Source organism: Hippoglossus stenolepis, chromosome 19 (assembly GCF_022539355.2).
Source record: "Hippoglossus stenolepis isolate QCI-W04-F060 chromosome 19, HSTE1.2, whole genome shotgun sequence".
NCBI classification, from domain to species: domain Eukaryota; kingdom Metazoa; phylum Chordata; class Actinopteri; order Pleuronectiformes; family Pleuronectidae; genus Hippoglossus; species Hippoglossus stenolepis.
The window spans coordinates 5,092,148-5,114,306 of NC_061501.1; the positions used below are offsets into that span (position 1 = coordinate 5,092,148).

General features: G+C 41.8%; 1 protein-coding gene across 2 annotated transcripts in view; it reads right to left on the reverse strand.

The window, feature by feature from the left end:
* Positions 1 to 22,159, reverse strand: part of LOC118098540 (partitioning defective 3 homolog) — a 345,845-nt gene that overhangs the window by 226,226 nt on the left and 97,460 nt on the right. For both annotated transcript variants that reach the window (XM_035142467.2, XM_035142463.2), the window contains exon 3: positions 9,854 to 10,025. In XM_035142467.2, coding sequence (XP_034998358.1) covers positions 9,854 to 10,025 — 172 coding nt within the window. The remainder of the gene's footprint in view (positions 1 to 9,853; positions 10,026 to 22,159) is intronic.

Here is a 22,159-nt window from a genome sequence, read left to right on the forward strand (position 1 = left end):
AGCTGTGATTGTGAGCCAAAGAAAGTACTCTTAAAATGATTGTGTTTTCGGGAACATGGGAATATGGTCAGTTTGTGTTCTTGGATTTCCACAGAGCTTTGGGGTGGACTGTGTCTTTGTGGATCTGATGAAAAACAGGAGAGGGGACAGACTTACTGTGGCTGTGGTCAAGGAGATATCTCTCCCTCTCTCAGTTGTATCATCATTCATGAGACTTCCGCACATATCCATTGGACAGTCTCACTTTTTTTTCTCCATAGATTTGACTATATTTTGTGCTACTTGGTGAGTGATACTCTATTCTGAAGTATAAAGAAAAAAATAGTGTCTGTCACTGCTGAGATCATTTCAAGTGTTACCAGTAAAGATTCTTAAAGCAAATCCCACATAATTAATATTGGGGAAATGCTTTGTCACTGACTCTGTTCAGACCTGGTATTTACATCCATCCTGACTGATCTGATATCAAGTGGTCATGAATGCATTCAAATGTGTACTGAGATACAATCACTCAGACCAGGGTCTGGGATGCATGTAGCTATATTATTTTAACAGGATGAATGAAAATGCGTCCTGGTCCACATATGGACTGCCTACTCAGCTGCCCTCCTCTGACCCGCTTCAGTTCCATAATGAGCCAAGTGTATTTTTACGCTTGGTAGTGCGCATATGTCGATTTGTTTGTAGCCACCACCACAATATCAACACTGATCACTAATGATTGATACTTTTCAACATCAATTGGTCTTCGGGAACAAAAATGATGCCCGTGATTATTTGCATATAGACAAGTGATCACAGAAGACACATTAAGGACACATTTTCATACTTTAATGCTTAATTTCCACTTGTGATCGGATGTTAATACCAGGTCTGAACAGGGCCACTGATGGAACTCTACTCGAAAACTGAGATGACTTGACATGTTATAGCTGCAGTCACACAACTTGTTATGATGAACCATTGCTGGAGCATGTCCACATTTCTATGTACTGTGTGTGTGTGTGTGTGTGTGTGTGTGTGTGTGTGTGTGTGTGTGTGTGTGTGTAATTTGTGAACACATTTAACTATAAAATGTCAACACACAACCTACACAACACACAGCAATGCTTCCATGTTGTCTGCATGTGCATCACCAGGTGTAGATAAATGCCTTGAGAATTGAGAGTGTATAAAAACACACGTACTGTGCGTGTTACCACATGTGGCTGCTGCCTGTGCGTGCCTCTGAATGCTTCCCTCACGTGTGCTTCATAGCAGACAAACTTCACAGCTGACCTCCCCATGGAAGAGAATGATCGGTGTCGGAGCGAGACAGGGTGGGAGGCTTTATACAAAGGGACTAATGAGGTGGGTGGAGGACTCGAGGGGATGTTTGCGGGTCCACAGAGATGAAGAGCCTGGAGACAAAGAGATGCTAAACACCCCATAATCCTTTGAGGACTTATCGTGTCAAGACCAGGAGCCATTGCCCTTGGCCAAGTGTGACCCTCTTTTGACATGTCATAAACGATGTAAATGAAACACCGCAGACTAATGAGAGACAGAGAGGAAAGAAATAAGGATGACTCTCTGTTAGCATTACTGTATATTTATAGTTTAAACATTTCATGTTTGAAATGTTTGTAATTTGAGTAGATGTGAGAGCTTGAGCAATTATGCTAATTATTCTGAGGTATAATCACTGCAATTAACATGAGTGCTAGAGTGATGCATTCTCAGATAAAGCCTAACATATTTTTCTTATCTCTTATTTTTGTTCTTTGTCTAATTGTTCTGCATTTTTGTTAAGAAACACTTGCACATGAACCACACATTCAGTAACAGTGGATTTTTTGGGAGACATTCTAAGGTTTTGTATGAGCAAATCTGTTGCTGAAACAAGTATGCCAATAAACTGCTGATTGAAACTACAAGCACATTTCTCTTGGTTTTCCTCTTTGCCTCGATGAAGGAAGACTGAAAAGCAAGCTCAAGGATTTGATGTAACAAATTAGGCGAAATGTGACGATGAGTGTAGGTTCAATGGTCCTCTGAGATTTCATTTATAAATCAACTCCGGAGAGGCCTGTAGTGAACGATCAACTCCTTCAGTAATATTAGCAGTTGAGAAATAAACAGAGTAAACCAATTTGTACATTGTTCGTGTCAAGATTATTGTCATTTTTGTCTTAATTTGGAGGCCTTATTTGTAACTTGACAAGACAATCTTTGTGATATTTTTGTGATAACAAGTGAGAAAAACATGTGAACACCTATTCTTAGTCTCTGTCAAAAACAAGACAAAACAAGTTTGAGGACTCGTCACCTATGCAATCACATTTCCTGCTAACACATCCTGTGTCTGGAAAGTCTCATCCCCTAACTTATCGCTCAAAGCAATGCCACTGGGAACAGGATGTCTTCCAACATGACATAAATATGTGAGCGTTTACATAGTGGATAAACTTTAAGAGTCCATTGTTGAGTCAGACGTCGACAAAGACGCCATATTTTACACTGAACAGGCAGACACATAATTCTGCTTAATGTCTTTCTGCCATGTGTCTGTGGTACTGAGATGACCACAGAGTCAGTGCAAACAAACTTTGGCTTTCCTCCCATGCTCCCTGTCATGGGGTTATAGAAAGTCATCATTCGAGTCTGTGTCTTCATGTCAGAGAGTGTAAACGACTTTATTTCTCAATCAAGACCTCGGTGCTCCTGTGTTGCTTTAAGTGTGACACAAGTGACCCACAAAACTGATCTCAGTCCAACTCAGGAAGTAATAAAGCAGTCATCACACACACACACACACACACACACACACACACACACACACACTCCACATGATACAGCTGTCGAGCTCCAGCTTTATTGGGATCCTGGCAGATGTAATAATAGGAATAGTACTGGTAGCACACTCCCAGTGGTGCTGAGTGGAGACTTTGACCACTCCAAGCACTTCACACCTCATTACCAAAACACTGTCTTCACCATTTAACAGTGCTGGCGGTTGTAATAATTAGCTATAATAAGCCCAGTATGATATTACAACAGTATGAGTGTTTTTATGACTAATATTCCTAGTGACTGCAGAATGAACGCCCACTCCTCAGCAGTTAAAAGACCCACCCTGGGCACCCCTGCCTCCCTCCCCCTCTACAAGCAGGAGTATGATTAAAAGTTGACATAACTAATAGCCTCTACACTAAGTCAGGTAGAGGAAGGCAGTTCACACTCTCATGGGGACCTGTGGGGTTTAAAAGTGCTTTCAGCTTGCTAATGATGAGCTTGCTATCTCAACATTCTCATTGCCGAGTGTGTACTCAACTCCGTAGCTACTTTGAGAGGTGTTATGCACAGTTGGAGTGGCTGTTTGTTGATGAATAAGGGTTGAGTATATGAATGAAGATCCACTATGATGTAACCACACAGAGTATGTTAGCTGTCTAAGTCTTGATCAGTAATTCACACTATATATCTTTCTCTAACTCTATGTCATTCAATCTGATCCTCTATATCTCTATTGGTAATAATCATGATTCCTGCCTGATAATCTTTTTAATTCATATTTACAGGTCAATAAGAACATGAGTGCCTTGCTTACATAGCCCCTTTTAACACTAATGAAGGAATTATTGGAGAAGATATAATACATAACTGTGAACTTTTTAATTTTCTTGTTGAATCACAGCTAAATAAATGTTCCATTCTTGCTCAGTGTTAGCTGAGCAGATAAGCCTGTCGTGACAAGTGTTCCATGACGCTGGATAGTGTCGTGGCAGTGGAGAAGCAGAGTCCTAAAGAGAAGACTATTTCATCACCAGTGCACAAAGCCCAAACTAAAAGAGAGAAAGAAAAAGAAACAAATAGAAAACCTAAGAGCACCAGCTGAAAAACCGTGGCATGTTCCTTAGGGCCATTTTGTCAAAATTGTTGTTGTATTCCAGCATGGGAGTATTGTTTAATTCCTCTGTATTTGGGAAAATGATAATTAATAGGCTATTGTGTGCTTGACTCAAACTAGACGGCTTGAGGATACTTTGGGTGATCTGATCACAAGTGGACAGCTTGAAAAATGAGTTTCAAAGCACCCAAGATGCATTGAGATCTGATCATTCAGACCACGTTGGTAAATGGTCTGGCCCACAAATGGACATGTTCATTTAGAAGTGTGATGTGTATATTCAACTACGGTCCTCTGCATAGCTGGAAGTATGTACTCATTTGTACATAAGTTAACATTAATACTAGATAAAAACAGGGCTACAGACTCAACAAAGTTTAATGCTGATACATCAGTCCATAATCTATAAGATAATTCGTGCCTGGCCTTGTCCCATGATCAAATAATTAATCGATTAATAGTTTCAACAGCAAGCTTCTAAGAACTTACCTGGTGATGAGAGAAGACAGAGGGGTTAACCGTCAGACGGGACCAATCAGATGTACACCCCCACCGTTATCAACTCTAAGATTCTTGCGATATCTAAGCTCTTTGAAGGTACTGTGTCACCGGCTCACCACTGAAGTGAGAGATTAAAGAGGTAGTTTTGGACCAGAGACAGTTAGACAGAGAGAGGGCAGATGAGACAGATAAGTATCAGTGCCTGATATCAGACCTATAGCTGCTTGTGGTTCCAAACCTAAACCTGGCATTTTATCTATAATGGGCAATCACAGACTTCACAGACAGAATTCACCCAATCCCACTGAAGACCCCACAGTGGAGGGGTGGTCCACTTCTTACGCTGTAAATCAATCTGAGATAGAGCTCTTAAAAAGACAAAAATGCTGAGCGAATGATTCGTACACAGCCCAAGAACAAGTCCAAATGAAAACGAATGTCTTATTTGAGCAGTTTTTGTGCAACATTTTACAATCACTCTACCTTAAATGTTGGTTACTGTGAACAATGTGCACTTATATCCTGTGTTGGCAGTGTCACTGTGCATCTCGTCCGCTGTAGTGACTTTTATATGGCCTTGGCTGACTGCAGGGAACCCGCTCAGTGGCAGACCACTAAGCCAAATTGATTAGATGAAGGCCCTCCTCTTCGAAGGTGTCCACACTTTCCCCCCCACAGGCAATCTCTCTAATGGCCTCCCAGCAACCCTGTCACTGCAGAGCTTCAAGGACCAAGGGAGCGGAGATTCAAGGACCACAGGAGCAGGTTCGTGGAAGAATGGACAATTCGTCATCAGATTGGTCGACTTAAGGGTCAGAAACACTAGAAGATATGCTTGTGTTGTCTGGTGTTGAAACTTTGAAAGGTGGTCACATTGGAAAAGGCAAAATGACAAGTTATCTAAAGGTGTTTTCGTTTTGATCTGTACAGCAGCAGGGGTCAATCATAAAAACTATCACTGCAATCACTGTGATCTTCTGCTCATGTTTTGAAGCCAGTCCACATCGATGTCAGTGTAGTTTTGGCCTGTCGATAGCACTTAGGCCTCTCCCATTTACTGATTGTGTTTCTTGAGCAACTGCAATTGAGCCTCTATAAAAACCTAGTGATAAAAATCCTCACAATCAAGGAACAATCACTAAGAGTAGTAATCTCTGAAGGTCGAGATGCCTGTGGAAGAGGCAAAGCCCAAAGCAGTGTTTATCATCTATTGAATACCCTATTCACACTTGTAAGTGTGTGTAGGAGGTATTTCACACTGATCCTTAAGCAGGTCCATGCCATATCATTGAAAGCCACATATTAACAGCATAGATTCAGTCCTCTAGACAGGATCGTGCATTAGAAAGTGGGCACTTAAGGCTGTGAACTCTGATCATATACTGTGACCTCAGCACTGAGTATAAGACACTGGTGATGAGTGTTGATTTTCACATCAACACCAGAGTACCCTCTACATTTGTGCCTTTCTATTTGTCCATGAGTTGGAGAGGCAGGAAAGTTAAGTGATCTCAGTTATCAGATCTGCCCTCTAACATTTTATTTCATTAATCTGAGCCATAATGAGGTATTAAAAAGCCGGCCGACTTGCTGCACCTTTTCTGTCACCCAGGACCACATGTATGTACCTAAAATACTTACTGCCAGGAATACAAAGTCAACTACTGGTTCAAAAAGAAGGACCACAGGAAAACTCTTTGAGAGACATTGAACAAAGTGTTCACTTCCAAAGCTACAAGCACCATTAAGATCCAGCGTAATTTAAAGTTTCAGACATTTTCTCTTACTTCTGAAAGATAAAAATTTAGTGGTGCGTAGAGGCAGAGGCAGCTCTGGCGTCTGCATAATTACGGGAAAATTACATTCATTATTGTAATTTACATCTCATCTCCAAACCAATTATTAGCAGTTTGACCTGCACGGCACATGTTAGCATGGAAATCTAAAATGGTTTCCCAAGGCAGAGGAAAGGGAGGGGTGGAGGACAGGAATGAAAACGGGAAGGAGAGTTTGGGACTTTGGGAGTTGTAGGAGGAGAAAAAACAATCAATATGGCTCTAAAAGATGATGATTTTAAATAGCCATAATTCTCTGCCTCAGAGCACAGCTGCCAAGGGCGCCGCTGCTACACTTTGATGTCTGATATACAATATAGCTGCCAGTAATTTGCTCATCTGCATCTCTAGATGGACCATAATCTCCCTGTCCGTGTATATGTGATGCCAGTCAGTCTGTCCTGTCTTAATGACTGGCTGTCTCTCCATCTCCTAAAAGTTGTATTCAATACACACATAAAACTTTGATGTTACCTTTGGAGTTGAAATAGGGACGTGAGTGGGTAAAAGTCAATGTGCATTATACATTATCTCCAGGTAACAAACAATGCAATCTCACATTTATCTTGTTGGAAATACTGCTCTTATGTAAACTACCACAAAACTGAAAAATCATTGGCCTTATCTGTCTGACCGCCTTAATCAGGTCCAAACCACAGCTTCTCATTCCCACCTTTCTTCTCCACTGTCACTATGCTAATTGCTAAAGATATACCTATCACCATGGCAGTATTGTATTTCTTGAATGCAAGATGCGCAATTTAAAGACCTTGTAAGGAGGAGGCTTAGGAGTGTAAGACAGAGCTTTCGTAACACTCCCTTGAGGCATCAGAATGGAAATAACCAGTGGCATAACACGCTTGCCACTATAAAAAAAATAATGTCCTTGTATGAACCAAAGATAATTAAGCACATAAGCACTTTTTAACCTTAATCTAAGGTTAAAAAGAAAAAGAAAAAGAAGATGGGAGGGATTGGCGTAAATGGTGCATTGCCTCTGTTTATGGATAGACCTGTTTGAGAATGTTATTGCCCACTTTCACAACACACAAACTCTTCTTAGACAGTCATCATAATGTGAATCCACCATGCAAACATGCTAAGAGATAGGGTTTGAGCATAAGCACCAGAACAATGAAGCAAGTGGAGCAAATGCATCCTTATTATGCAATTAGGGGGAAACTATGTAGTTTTCCATGTTCAGCAACTTAATAAAACAAATAATTAAAAGGAAAATCGCAGTTTTTGGAACATCCTTTGAGTTGGTTCAGCACAACCCAAGACTGACCCATCATGCTTTGGCTATTAATCCACTCAAAGCCACTCCATGATGAAATATATGTATCCTGCACACGCACACACATTCAACCATTTTTCTGAATAACTTGGCTACCGGCTTGGTTATTTAACCACTATTGTGATGCTAGAACTGCTTCTACAAATTTTAAAATTAACTCATCATCATCCATTGGTGGCATTTATCTCAGTACCATTGGTTATTAGTGTAATTCAGGTATTGTTGTGTCAGAAGATACGTTGCATTACATGAAATCAATAAAAACTAAAAAGTGTTTTGAGAAGATGTAGGTTAATATCATCTGCTTTTGAAGTTCTGAATATTATTATGTGACGACATCGGGAAGTGATGCCATGAGAAGAGCTACCACAATGACCTGGTTATAAAATAAACAAAGGTGTGTGGCCATTTTATTCATCCAAGCTGTTTGTGATTTGTTGCAGTTGTTAGAATTTAACGAGGTTAAGCAGGATTCTTTTTTTCTGAGGGAGGACCCCCAGACCCCATCATTAATTATGTATCCCTCAAAGTTTGCTCCCCAATAACCAATCAGCCATGGGTTTCAGGGTGTGTGCTGAATTGGGATTGAAGCAGGAATATTGCCTTGTTCAGGGACCTTTAAAAACTCTTCCCACACAACCTTAAATTTAGTTTTTTCCAATGGAAGGATGTTTTATTGAAATCCATACACTACATATGAACAGTCTTAGAAGCTATAAATCAGTACTGGATAAGCTTTGTTGGAGTGGGGGATAAAAGAGACCAACTTATTGTACCTCCTTCAGAAACCAGGTCCATGTTTCAACTGTGGGTTTGTTTGAACCGACTTGACAGCAGGTCGGATGGTTTCTAACAAACCTGCAACATCAAACATATCTAGATTGAGAGAAGCCAGGATTCGTTCTGAGGTTAAACCAGGAGAGTTAACTCAACTCTTCATTCATGTGCATGTGGGTGAGTCCTTGCTCATCTGTGAGTCCTGGCTTTGAATGTATTGGATGTTCTTTACAGTTTAAGACGGCTCTGCGTCAGATCACTGGTTCCACTTCATGGGACGTGAATATGCCGACATGAGCAACATCTGAGTCACCGACTTGTGTGTGCCATGTGTGAGTCTCCAACTTGCTCTTGCGTGTGTGCTCTTCTTCATGCATGACTGGGTATCCAACTGTGTCTCAATTGCTTCCATTGTCTCAGTTTCTACCTGTCTGTCTAAGTCAGTATGCTGCCATTCCCTGGACACACTGCACAGCCTTGACAGACACTCGACTCCGCACAATACTCCTGAAGCATGTCAACTAAAACCAATGCTGGCCAGTAAGTTGTCAAGTAGGAAAAGTTTGTTGATATTGTTTCAGTCACACTGTCCAGTTTCACACAAACCAAAGCTCATAAAAAATGCCCCATGACTCATGTGCGTAAATTTAGTAGACATGTTTTGATAACCTCTAATCCCTCAGTCTTCAATCCAACATTGTGACTGCCTGGGAGAAACTTTACTGAGGCTTGGGCAAATATTTTGCAGCATCTCTGACCTCTTAATATTTATCTTGCTCAATAAGAGTCAGTTAAGCTTGACTTTACAAGAAAAAAATTCATATCTGAGACTATTACATCTTTGTGGTTTGATTTCCAGGTAATAGCATTGATTTAGAAAAAAGCACATTGCAGTTTAATTTTAATGATTCTTTTCCTACAGTTGATTTAGTTTCTTTGCTCTGCTATACCTCAAACAGCTCAATAAGTAAGTTGTTAGTTATAATATTTAATAATACCACAATGATGATAGTAGGAAGAGAGATTTCCATGTGTGTTTTGTGTATAAAGCAGATCTAGGTGATGTAAATACTGTGAAAGTATCAAAACACATAATCCACAGAAAAAAGCTTGTATTCAAAAACTGATGACTCATCGCTGCCAGATGACCCAGAGGTTTGCACTCGCACCAAATCCAGCAGGAACATTTTAGTCTGAATTTGATCGGCAGTTTGGCTGAATTCAACACTGACTGTCCATTTGCATTTACTGGTGAGTTTTACCGAGCTACAGTAATAGTTTTCCATCCATTTCCTGTAGTTAGCCTGACTGCATGTGCTTCAGTCGGCCAATACAAATAGAGGCTCAGACTGACATAAAACACCGTGATCATGCTAAAGCTCCAGAGAGAAGTGGTAGAGAGGAGGTGCAAGACTACAAAATCGTAGTTTTTAGCACAAATAGATGTCAAAACCTCAAATACGACAGCAGAAAGGCGTAAATTATGGAACATTCACTTGTTAGCCAACCATTGGCTTTGAAATAATTCATGACAATATTTATCGCTGGACTCACTGGATCGCAGGGCAGACTGAGTGACCTCGATCTCACTGTTGGTCTGGTAGGGCTGGAAGGCAGATACCGAACTGATGTCACTGTAGGGTTCTGGACTCTGTGTTCCTGTAGAGCTGGCACTGGTACCGTCACCTCCATTGTGAGGATCCTGTTCTTCATACACAGCTACGAGCTGGAGAGAGAAGAAATAACAAGCGTTATAGGGGGATAAAGACAGAATGAAATATGACATATTTAGTTTTCTAATTTTAGGATTGTGTATGCACATATAGTACATGAATGGGTGTTCATTCTGTATATACTGTATTTTCACAATAGGGTAATGTTGCACAAAGTATATCGGCCAAGTCCCTCAATCATGATTTAAGCCTGCAGTGATGTAGTGTGGGATGTTCCGGGTTGCCAGGTTTGGCTCCCACAGCGCGTACACGGCTTCATTTCCACAAAGGTGATACATTGCCATGTTTCTAAGGCAAGATAGGGAGAACTCCCCAAAGAAATCCCATAATTATCAGTCTTACACACACATTGCTCATCACTACAGCCAACTCACCCCCTTCATGTGAGGGAGAGGGAGAGAGACAGCAGTCTGGATAATGGTGTAGAAGAAACACTACACTGCGTTTCCTCTTTCACCAGGGTAGAGTAAATTAGATCAGCCAATCCTGATTTACTACATACGAGTCAAGGCTTTTTCTTAGGCTCCTGGACTGAGACACAAACACATACACACGCACACACAGTTTTCATTGGCAACACAACCTGTTACTAAACCTCTCACAAGAAGATTAACCTCTTATTCCTTCCAAACAGAGCAATCGTACAGCAGCAGCCTGATCATCACCATGCTATACAGAACAATAGTATGTATATTACCGACTTGAGATGAGTTCCTTTTTATGTCTTTGTGCTACCTGCAAATCTATTTAATGGAAGGGCATGGATGTGGAGAGAGCAACTAACAAAGAAAGCATTAGTTGCCAATGGGAGCAAACAGCTTTTTGTATCCGGCTTCGTATTTGTCTGAGGGTAAAAATAGCACAAGTGCTTTTCCATGTATTTGCTATTTTTCATCACCCCAACACAGGGAAATCTGCATATAAACAAGTTTAGAAGCCCCTCTTCTCCTTTTTTGATTTAATTCATATGCAAGGGATAACGCCTATGTGTGTATGTGTCTGTGTATCTGTATCTGAATTTATGCCTTTCTTTGAGTGTCCCGATGTTGTTTACTGTTGCCGTAATTTACTGGGACATCTCTCTCGCCAGCCTTGCACAATTAAAGCAGACATTTCTTTTCCTAAGATCTTTCCTCACATCCAAATGCCATCTCTGAGACGTACCCATATCACTGAGCGCTTCACCCATTTCACTCTAATCATGTTCATTTCCGATCTTGAAATTATGTTCCTCAGGTTGTAAGGGTTTATCAAAAATGTGTTCAGTGTAGCTGAAAGGCAATCAGAAAGAAGAGATATCTGGTGCTACAAAATAAGAAGGCTTTGATATAAAAATCAGGCAAGATGTTTTTAATGCTAAATCTGTGCTATGAACACATACGAGAGAGAACGGTAGAACCTAGAGGGATTTAACCTGCCCAAGTGTGCGAGCCAATGAATCATTGTGACAAAGTAATCAGGCCTCCCATTCAAATATATTGGTGGGAGTATTTAGAAACCTGACAAGGCCTCTGCCTGCCAAGCTGCCCATTTAGAGAAGTGGTGAATACAGTTGTTGGTGTCGCGGTGAAGTGTGATTCATTTTCAAATACGTTCCAAATTCCTCTAATTAGGTCCACTTTGCAATGCAATGCACCCTTTCACCAGACTCCAGAGCACTCAGTGGGTATCTAACATACAGCTAAACTCATCCACACACCCACCATTCCAAAATCAAATGGGCCTCCATTTACCCTGCATTCAATATTTATGGGATACTCAAAGTGCTTGTTCATCCCCTAAACCCAAAGAGCCATGGAAAGTTCCCACTGTTCATAAAACCAAGGACATTTCTTGTAAGCAGAAATGCTGAGACATCAAACTACCCATTAGTCATCTAACAGAAACGAGGATGATCATAAGGTTTACATGATATGAAGGTTCAATTAATCCACAATCAAAGTTTTCAATAAAATATTAACGTGCAGTTGAACTTAAAATAGATTTGAAAATATTTTTTTACAGCTATTGATGTTGCTGTATTTCATATTTTTACATCAAATATTTAGGACTGATGCAAATTATATTTATATTTCACTGAAGTGAATATTTTCACCAACCAAAAGTTTCTCAGTTTTAAGTGTGTTTATTTACCAGGTCCAGTTATTATGCTTACTGAATTACTATCTTCAAAAAGTATCAGAATAGCTTGAAGACAATTATTTGGACTATGACATGAATAAACAAACACAGATGGAAGAATTCATCGAAAACGACAAACATTCTTGTTTGATTTACACACCTATCAATTCATGTCTGCAGAGCATCTATTTAGATTCTGAGAAGCACCCCATGTAGACTCTTCAATTTGTTTTCCCTCTCTGAGTTCTTCGCTTCGCCATCCTGTCCTCTGTCTGAGCGATGGAGAAGTGGGCAAACTTGGCTGGAGGGAAAACTGACGCAATTCTTGCTGTTGACGGGACAGAGCTCAAGAGGCAACACGGCGAAACCCATCATAAAAATGCTTCCCCTCCATCTGGGAATTGGTCACAGCCACTTAGAACTGAGACGATTTCACGTTTCCATTTTTTTATTCTCACACTTTCCCCCTGTGGCTGCTATACAGCGGGCGTCAAGTTGTATTCAGAAGTTTTTCAAAGGGAAGAAAAGGTTTTTTTTGTGATGCACAGACAGGAACGGCATGGCAAATTTTCAAGTAGCGTGACAGGAGGGGACCAATAAAAAAATATTTTAAAGAGCCACTGAATAACACGATAATACAACCTGCAATAAAACAAAAAGATACATCATAACTAAAGGTAGAAAAAGAGAAAATCAGGGAGGGAAGGCACATGACAGGATGTGAGTTACAGAGTGCAAGTTTCCAGTCTCAGGATAAACTCTGGCAATTTGAAAAACCTATTTAGCTCCTACCTGCTTCAGTTGAGAGAAGCGAGGAGAAGAGAAGAACCGACTGAGTCTTATTTCATGGGCCTTTCTCTCTCCAGCAGAGAGCTACAACATTGCTGCTGCCTTAAGCCCCTGGAGCAAGGCTGACACTCATCCACTCTCAGCCAGTTCCACTGACTGTCACAGCAGCTGCCAATCAACCGCTATCTACCTGGAAGCCTGAGGGCTGCTGGATAGAGGCAAGAGCAGAGGATGGAGAGACATGATGATGAAGGGGTGAGACGAGACGGAGGAGAAGAAGAAAAAGGAAAATAGAGAGAGGAAGTCAGATGAAGCAGGGTATACTTTGCAGCCTAGGTACAGGCGGTATTTGGGATTCAGCATTTCCATATCTGTAACGGAGAGAGCGGGGAGACAGGGCACCGAAAAAACAGAATCTCAGGGATTCGTTTCATGTTGGCCCCCTTTGATCTGTTTCTGGCTTTTGGCAGCAAGGGTGCGGTAGAAGAAGAGAAGGCGAGGAAGCAGCTGAGGAGGGAATGAGGAGATGTTTTGACAACCTCTCTGCTCCCCCCCTCCTCCACCCCTCCACCAAACACACCCATCCACTTTCAGAACCTCTGATCTGCAAGGAAGCCCAGGCATTAGGATTGGCACTGGTACAAAACAGTCGTCCCTAGCGTCCACCAAACGTTCATAAAGCAACATTCCAACAACACAAGACAATAGAGGTTATTAGCAGTCATGGGGCAGCGCTGGCAGTGCCACCAGAGACATGTAATACCTGCACTGTGACGCTCTGACACTAATCCATATCCGCCACAACAGCTTTTTCACAGCCGAGTGGATGGGACGGGTGACATGAGTCAACCCGCGGGAAACCTGTCCCCTCAATCCTCACCTTCAATTAAAGAGCAAATCCAAAGTCGCACCAGGCTACATCCTGCTGTGAATATTTATTGCGGCACAAAGCAAACCTCAGAGACAAGATTATTTATTCATTTGTCTGTCGGAAGTTTTTCTTTTCCTTTTACATCCAAAAGCTAAAAGTCAGTGCATGGCTAGTAAGCAGAGATTATAATTTAAAGAATAGACGGATATGCCAAGCTTATTGAGCTGAATTCACTCCAAGGGCCTCTACTTGTATGACTCTTTAAATCTATCTTTTATTTGTTTTGAGAGGAAACAAGAAAGGAATAATCAGTGAATAAATTGGTGTAGTGAATGAGTTATGTTAAATTATGCACCGGCTTTCACATATACCGTCAGATTTGATTTCCTCTCTATCATTTAACATCATTCTACTGCAAGGGCACCAGGGTCACAAAGGTATTACAGGTACAACAGTGACAGTGGAAAGAGTGAAAGCCACTTGCTCCACCAAAAACTAAATAAGGACTCTGAACTTCTTGAGTAATAGCCGTGAGCCACTATACTTCATTCACATGCCAGCCATCTATCCATCCATCTAATCACCACCGTCAACACTCTCCATCTATCAGCCATGGATCCATAACACATTCATCAAAGAGTAAGATTTTTTATCATTTATGGGTATACAGACAGCTCAACTCAATACAGCCCTCTTACGACCCACTCTTTGGTGTATAGACAGCATACATGGTGCTTTAATTTCCCTTAAATGACACATTGACAAGAATGTGACCTTTACTTTCTCATCACAACGGATTAACCCTCCTCCTCTTACTGTAGAGTTATCACACAATATATTCAATATTTAATAATTTCCTCCTGTCCATTATTTCTCACACGCAGTCGAGTGAGCCAACAAAGTGCTTAGTGCTGTATTTTTCTCGCTCATTAATATATTCAGAGAATAGGTTTGAAGCATCCGCCCTGCCATCACTAGCAGTCCCGATAACCCTCAGATGGCACCTCGCAAGACTCCAGAAACATATGCATATTTCAGGTGCTGTCACATGGGGTTGATGCAACGGAAGAATGCCCTACAGTCTTGCGAAGACAAGACCTGAAATGATGACACACACCACAAAGCTAATGTAATGTGTAAAGATGCTGCAACACATGGAATACATCCTTCCGTTTAGTGTAGTGCAGTGGAGGAGGGTGGGGTGGTTGGATGGCGTGGGCTTACTCTGGCGAGCAGAGAGATGACAGGCTTAAAGCAATATAATCCCCAAACAAGCAAACGCAAGTCCTCAGATTGGTTTACGCTGCTGTTCTCGCTAAAACATCAAATCATCATTTATTTTACTTTTGAAAGCAGAGCATCTCGCGTCATAGATTCACTGCTGGGAGCAAAAATAACACAAGGTAGGAGAGGTGTTAAAGAAGGAATGGGTGAAGCAGCAGTGAGAAAATATACAGAGCAAGCAAAGTTCAGCCAGATTAGAAACTCATCCCTGTAAAATCCACTCGGTCAGGTTCTCGTCCGTGCCTTTGAAGATTTCCTCCTGTGTTGGAGGAAATGAATTCACACACATCAGGGCACCCTGCGCGAGCGCTACCTATGCAGTGCTGACGGAAGGGAAAATCCCTACTACACCCCTGTCGCATTCTGTTGTGTATATTAATATCTTATAACCCGTGGTCATATGTACAACTCAACACTATTCAGCCATGGGAAATAATAACATTTCTGTTGAAGGCACACAAAAGACCTTTGCAGTCGGCAACTTAAGAATGAGAAGAGGAGAGGAGGGAGCAATGGAGGTAAAAAAATGATGACATATTCATGAATGCAATTAGAGTGGGTGTCCATAAGAAAGCAAGAAACATGATGAGCATTTTATGACCTTGATGGGCTAAATAACCATCAGTCCCTCGACACTAATTAACACTGAGCAGACACATGAAATAATGCTGAACTAATCTTGCTCCATCAACATGTCTACATTTTAAAATGTAATCATATTAATTATCTGATGCTATTCTCCGTGAATAGATAGGTATTTATTTTTACTTTCAATTCATTTGGCCACAGCTTTCACAAATATAGTCCAACAAATATAGTTACATGGACTTTACTTTAAGTTGCCTTGAAGGACGTTTAATACTTTTAGGTTGAATGAACAGAAAGAACTGGCTGTGCTTTTTGTAGTCCAATCACTTGTTTAAGCATGTATTTATTTTACTGCCACACTTTATGCATTTTTCCGTCTAAACAGAGTTATGTTGGCATCTGGAGGCTTTCCACCATTCCACCATTGTGGAATCACATGTATGCCTTGTGTTAACGCTTGAGAGTGGGCATGTCTGATACTTGGTGCGATCGTCATACCAACAACGATCACAGTTTTATACTCGGGACACACAACATAGCCGTCTTTGGTGCTAGCATGCTATGCTAGCTGTGCATGCAACTAAAGAGAAGTACAAGGGACACAACCAGCTGAACACACCAGGTTCAAAAATTGCATCTGTCTGGCCCAATTCTTTTGTGATTCGGCAACTACTGAGTACGTGTGTCTGAAATGTCACACCCCATATCCAGAGTTTCCTGATCAGCTATAAACACCACTGTAGCCATGGTAACAAAGGCATTGGTTCTGCCGTACCAATTTGAGCCAAACTAGTCGTTAGGTGGGACTATTACATGTTTTCTGGGGGCAAAGATGCTTCATGGAAAAAAGCCAGGAATTTAAATGGGGAATTTTACCCTTTGCAGGAGAAGAGTTTTCTCCTTCTGCTGCAGACTTTGGCCTTTGTAACTTAGCAGAACTTTTAGATGCACAAAAAAGCTATACGACAAAGTAAAGAAGATGGAAAAACCCGGAAAGAATAATAAAGGCACTGAATGAATGCAATGAAGCTACCTGTTCCCACTGTCTTCCTCTGGCCCGTCCCCCACCACACTGCACACCCAAAGTAAGAATGCCTTTCCTCCCTATAGCCTTGATTCACATGCAAAACAGCGGCCGACTCTCTGTCTCGGGGCCAAATTCAAAAATACAAACATACACAAATATCTATACATGTCATGAGTGCACCAACACACACACACACCAACTGCAAATAAACACAAAAGCACAAAAAGTCACAGTTTGTGTATTAGTATTCCTCTCCCAAGGTGATGGCATTAGAAAAACCCCGATTCTAACTGTGCTTTTCAGAGGGAAGTGCCCTTCAATCTTTCATTGGTTATGCAAAAAGCCAGGAGAGAGTAATTAAAAAGTCCACATTCAGGGACCTTGGCACAGAGAGAGAGAGCAGGCCAAAAGAAAAAAGGAAAAGCTTCAAACATTTAAGGCCTCCCTGTGGAAAGAGATGGAGGGAATGAGGAGCAGAAAGTAGAGTGGAGCAGACAGAGAACGACGACCGAATCCCGACAAGGCCATGCATCCTCTGAAGTCAAGGTGGATGGAAATCAGTTGTTTCATACCTGTAACGAGGCCAGATCTGATCATTAACCAGAATTTAAGCTTTAAGATTGTTGTCTCATGCAGGCCGACCTTAACTGTGTAAGTATTATCTGTCTCAGAGCATTTTTCAAAAGACTAAGAGAAAAGGATAACACCAAAAGCAGGTATGCAGGAAAAATATCATGAACATGAGCTTTTTTGACAAAATACACAAAGACTGACCCAGAAATCTAAATTTCCTACTTTAAATGACTTTATTATGTTATATTTGCCTGTTAGGTTTTGGTTTAGAGATCTGATTATTAAATGTACACAGGGATCAAATCTAAATTGAAGCTATCACAATAAACAAGAGAAGAGTGAATAGTGTCTGCCAAACAATCCTGTTTTAACCCTTTTTTCCCCCAGATTTAAGCACCAACTCCCAACCAGTACAGTTCATATGAATATGACATAAGAGATTCAGGTTGACTTACATCTCCCTCCAGGGTGGCCTTTGCCCCGTCACCTGGGATGTCCCCAGGTGAGCTGCCTGATTGCCCGGGGCCATGGACCCACAACAGAGGCCATATTTATACACAGACTGATTTATATGCAAAGAGAATTACTTTGAAATGTAAATAAATCTCAAAACAAAAACCTCAGTCAGTGTGACTTATGAAAGCAGATCATTAGTAATAAATTCATTATTTCATGTATTTATATTTATGAAAATTTGAAAGAGTATTCTAGTACAAAGAAGCTTTGGAATACTCCTTTAACTTCTGTTTGAAAACGAAACACAAAAACACAACAAACCACTATTAAACCCTTTTCCTAAACACGGGTAAACCTGTTAAACAAAAGGCGATTGAATCCTTTCCTATTGCAAGTAGACCAGTTTGCTTTTGTGCTTTTCTTTTCAAACGCACTGGAAAACAGGATGAGTAAACAAGAAAGCAACATGGAGGCCAGTGAACATGTTAAATCAGTTGACCTTTATATCTTTTACTTCAGTCTCTCTAAACTAGCTGCAGACTGAACGATGTTCGACCACTGCTTGAACAGAGATATTAGTAGTGGAGTTTGACCATTGGGAAAAAGGCTTTACTGAAGGGTTAAGTTCCTACTGTCTAGAAATTAAGCAAGAAAAAAACTGCTGATAATACTAGTAGAGTTTACTACCAATTTCTCTTGCAGTCAGTATATCACAACGAGGCAAAGCCACACACACAAACACAGAGTGGTTACTATATCTCTCCTGGTCCTACAGCTGAGCAGCTGTCAGTGTTGTGCCACTAAACCAGTGAGCTTGTCAATGAGCCTGTTCAAGGCCCAGCAAGACTACTAATCAGTTGGTAAGTATAACAGTCGACCAGCCAGTCAGTCAATGAGCTAGTGAATGAATTCCAAGCTATTTAACCATTCAGCCAGTCAGCCACCCAGTGATCCAGTTCGTAAGCTGGTGTGTTAGCTCGAATGTCTAGCACCTAGTACACCAGCGAGTCAATGAAGTGTTCAGGCCAGCCACTGACCGAGTCACCCAGTCAGCCAGCAAGGAGATGGCCAAGTGGAGCCAAACGCCCCTCACTTGGCACTAAACTGAGCAGAGGCTGAGCCAACATCTACAACACACACTTCGACACATATACACAAGAACACACATACTAGCCAGTGGGGACAGTGCTGTCATTATCTGCCATCTGCAGGCCTGAGTGGCCTTAGCCTGGAGGGAGAGGAAACGGAGAGGAGAGGAGGTGAAGCAGGGAGAGAGCATGGTTGTCGTTATGTGTGTGTCTGTAGGGGGGTGCACACACAATGTGAGAAGTGACACTCTCGCTAGCGCACCGAAAAACATGAGAAGACAACAAAGAAATGGCTTTGTGCCAATAAGGGAACAGACTGGCTTGCTCTGCGAGATAGAAATGTACATCCACTTCATTACAAGAGAGCAGTTGCAGCCGTGTGCTTAACAAGAGCATCCTGAAAGACAAAGTTATGCACTATGTGAGACACAATTTCACACACAGACACACACGAAATTGTGTCTCACATAGTGCATAACTTTTACGACAAATCTGGAGTGACAATGTAAAATACACTTGTTTTTCCTTCCCTTTAAGTGCTGCAGTGTTGTGAATTTATAAAAAAGTGTAAGTTCATTTCTTTTTTCAACCATTGTATACATTCGGTCGGCTGTGGCTCGGGAGGTACAGCAGGTCATCCTGTGACCACTAACTAACCAGGTGGTTCAATCCCTTGCTTCTCCACTCTGTATGCCTAAGTGTCCTTGGGCAAGACACTGAACTCCAAATTGCCCCTGACAGCTGTGCCAACAGTGCGTGAGTGATGTGTGATAGAGACAGTGCTGTACATGGATGCAGTGTATGAATGTGTGTGTGACTGAATGGATGGCAAAACTGGTCTGTAAAACATTTTAAGTTGTCATCAAGACTAGAAAATCACTATAGATACAGACCATTTACCATTAGATGATGTGTTGTTGTGTGTATAGTTACATGGTGAACTGAAGCACGAGGAGATCAGTGATTGCAGACATTTAAGCAGGGCAGGCAGGACGTAGGACGGTTCTGTCTGAAGACAGCAGGAAAATTCCGCACCTGAGATTTAGACTGAATAACAAGGACATGGTCCACTGAGACACTGATTGTGTTTTTCTGCAGCTTCTGCCGTCCCATGCTGTTTCTGTAGCTGTGGCCAAGCGCATCACTTCACAGAGCTCAGTGCCTCTATGGCACTGAGGTTTTGGCTGTGGAGAAGTGTGTGTTAGGTTGTGTTGCAGTCAGTTTCACATGGAGGCAGACTTACATCCTGGAATATAAAAGAAGCCTCTTGGAGATGTGCATGCACCTTTCCAGAAGTTACAAGCTGACTTGATAGTACTGTAACAAAGCGAAAACACCAGAGGTTTGCTTATCTGTTAGAGTGCCATAGGTGCAGGAGTGAAGGCTAGTGAGAGCTGGTTTCCTGCATTTGATCTTTTTAGTTATTTCTGTGTATCAGAGGTGACTACATCACAGCCTGGCTCTTTTCACAGAGACAAACAGAGCTGCACCATGTTTGCCAAATAATACTCTAATACCAGCAGCTTCTGGCTGACACATGAACTCTGTCAAACAAAACACTGACACATAAAATCAACTCAACGCTCAGTGTACCAGTGTTTGCTATGTGTGCACTGTGCAAGCCAACCTGACAGTACAGTTCACAATTCAGGCACGACCTTGAATCAAACATTAAAAGAGTAAATGGGTTTCATTTTTTTGGCCTTTTATTACAAAGGTGACACATTTCAGAAGGTCCCTCACTCCTCTCTGTTCTGTTGAACACAGGTCCATCTCTTAACTCACCCTCTCTGTCCTCTCCAAATAGAAATGTGTGTCTTAGCAAGGCAGCTTGTGCCCTCTAGTGCATGCCACTCTCCACGTACCTTGCAAGTAACTGCACTCCCTCCTGTCAGCCTACCATTTCTACAAGCTCTGGCAATGAAAAGGAAATGTGGCTATGACATGTGATATCCCCCATAAATAGATGTCAAGGAACCTTAAAAGAAAATCAGGTTTTACAAGCATAGATTCGTGTTACATTCAGATTCCTGTCAGAGTGTGTTTTTCCAAATCTACAGTACGTTTTACGCGGGAGAGAGATGTCACAGGATTCTGTCTAGGCAAGCGAGTATTCTGAGTGGATCTGTGTGAATAACTCCACCAGATGACTCCTCTTATTAAAGAACAATAAATCCACAACTGGATAGCTTATGAGCAAGCAACAAATTGGAGCGCTCCACTGTTAAAACAATCAGTGACTCAAACAAATGTATCCGTACACACGGTGTGAGAGAAGGGACACAAGGACATATTGCGTCCCACCCTTTGCATAATGGGCGGTTACATGATGGGGTGGGGTGCATGTCTGGGGAGTGCTGCTGAACTCCCGTAACCTCAATTATTCAGCATTAGTCCCTGCTATTGATTTCCTGTTGGATCGACTTACTGAGTCCCGAGCATTGGGACAGTGACATGCTATAGCCTTCCCTGGGAGGGATCTTTAGGAGTGGATGGATGGATGCGAGTCTGTTAGTGGGAGAGAGAAAAGAGATACAGATCCACGGGTGGAGAGTGTAATTAAAGATACCCCTTATTAGGGCTGTGATGGATGAAGATGTCACAGCCTAGTGGGCTAGTTAGTTAGCGGGATGTGGGGGGACTAGTTAGTTTGAATCTGCAACCTTGAGGAGGGAAGGTGACATTGCGTAGAGGCCAGAGGGTTCCCATGATTAGAGTTCCTGCTGAGGGAGGAACAATATTTATGTTAGAAAGGAAAACTCTGTGCCTGTAAGATATTCAGGGGAAGACTAATTGTTCGAGGATATGGGGTATTATTACTAGACCTGTGGTTTTTGGGGGAGTTGGGCCATTTTCTCAAACATCCATCAGTGCCCAAGCAGACCACAGTAAAAACAACCAACATAACTGTGCCAGGCAAAAGTCACCTTCTGTCTCTCACACTTGCTAGAACAATCGGATGTGAAACGAGGGACATGCTGACAACACAGGAAAACAACCTGTCTTTGATTAAAGAGGACTATCTTGCTTTCCCTTTCTCTCTCCAGGTCTAAGTAGGTCTTGTCTTCTTCTTTGTCTACCTGGCCGCATGATCCGACATGCGTCCAAATAAAACAGATGGCAGGAGATGCCTTTCTGCAGTTTCTCCTTGGCCCAACCTTGAGAAGCTGTGCAGGGCCGAGCACAGCACTGATCTGGTTTGGAGGTTGAGGACTGGAGGGGGCAAATCAGAGGCTCTCAGCGCTCGCCAATTCTAGGAGGCTGAAGGGGGTGAGAGGTTTTGAAGTGTGGGGAAAGGCGAGAAAGGGCTGGAGTGAGCAGCATTTTCGT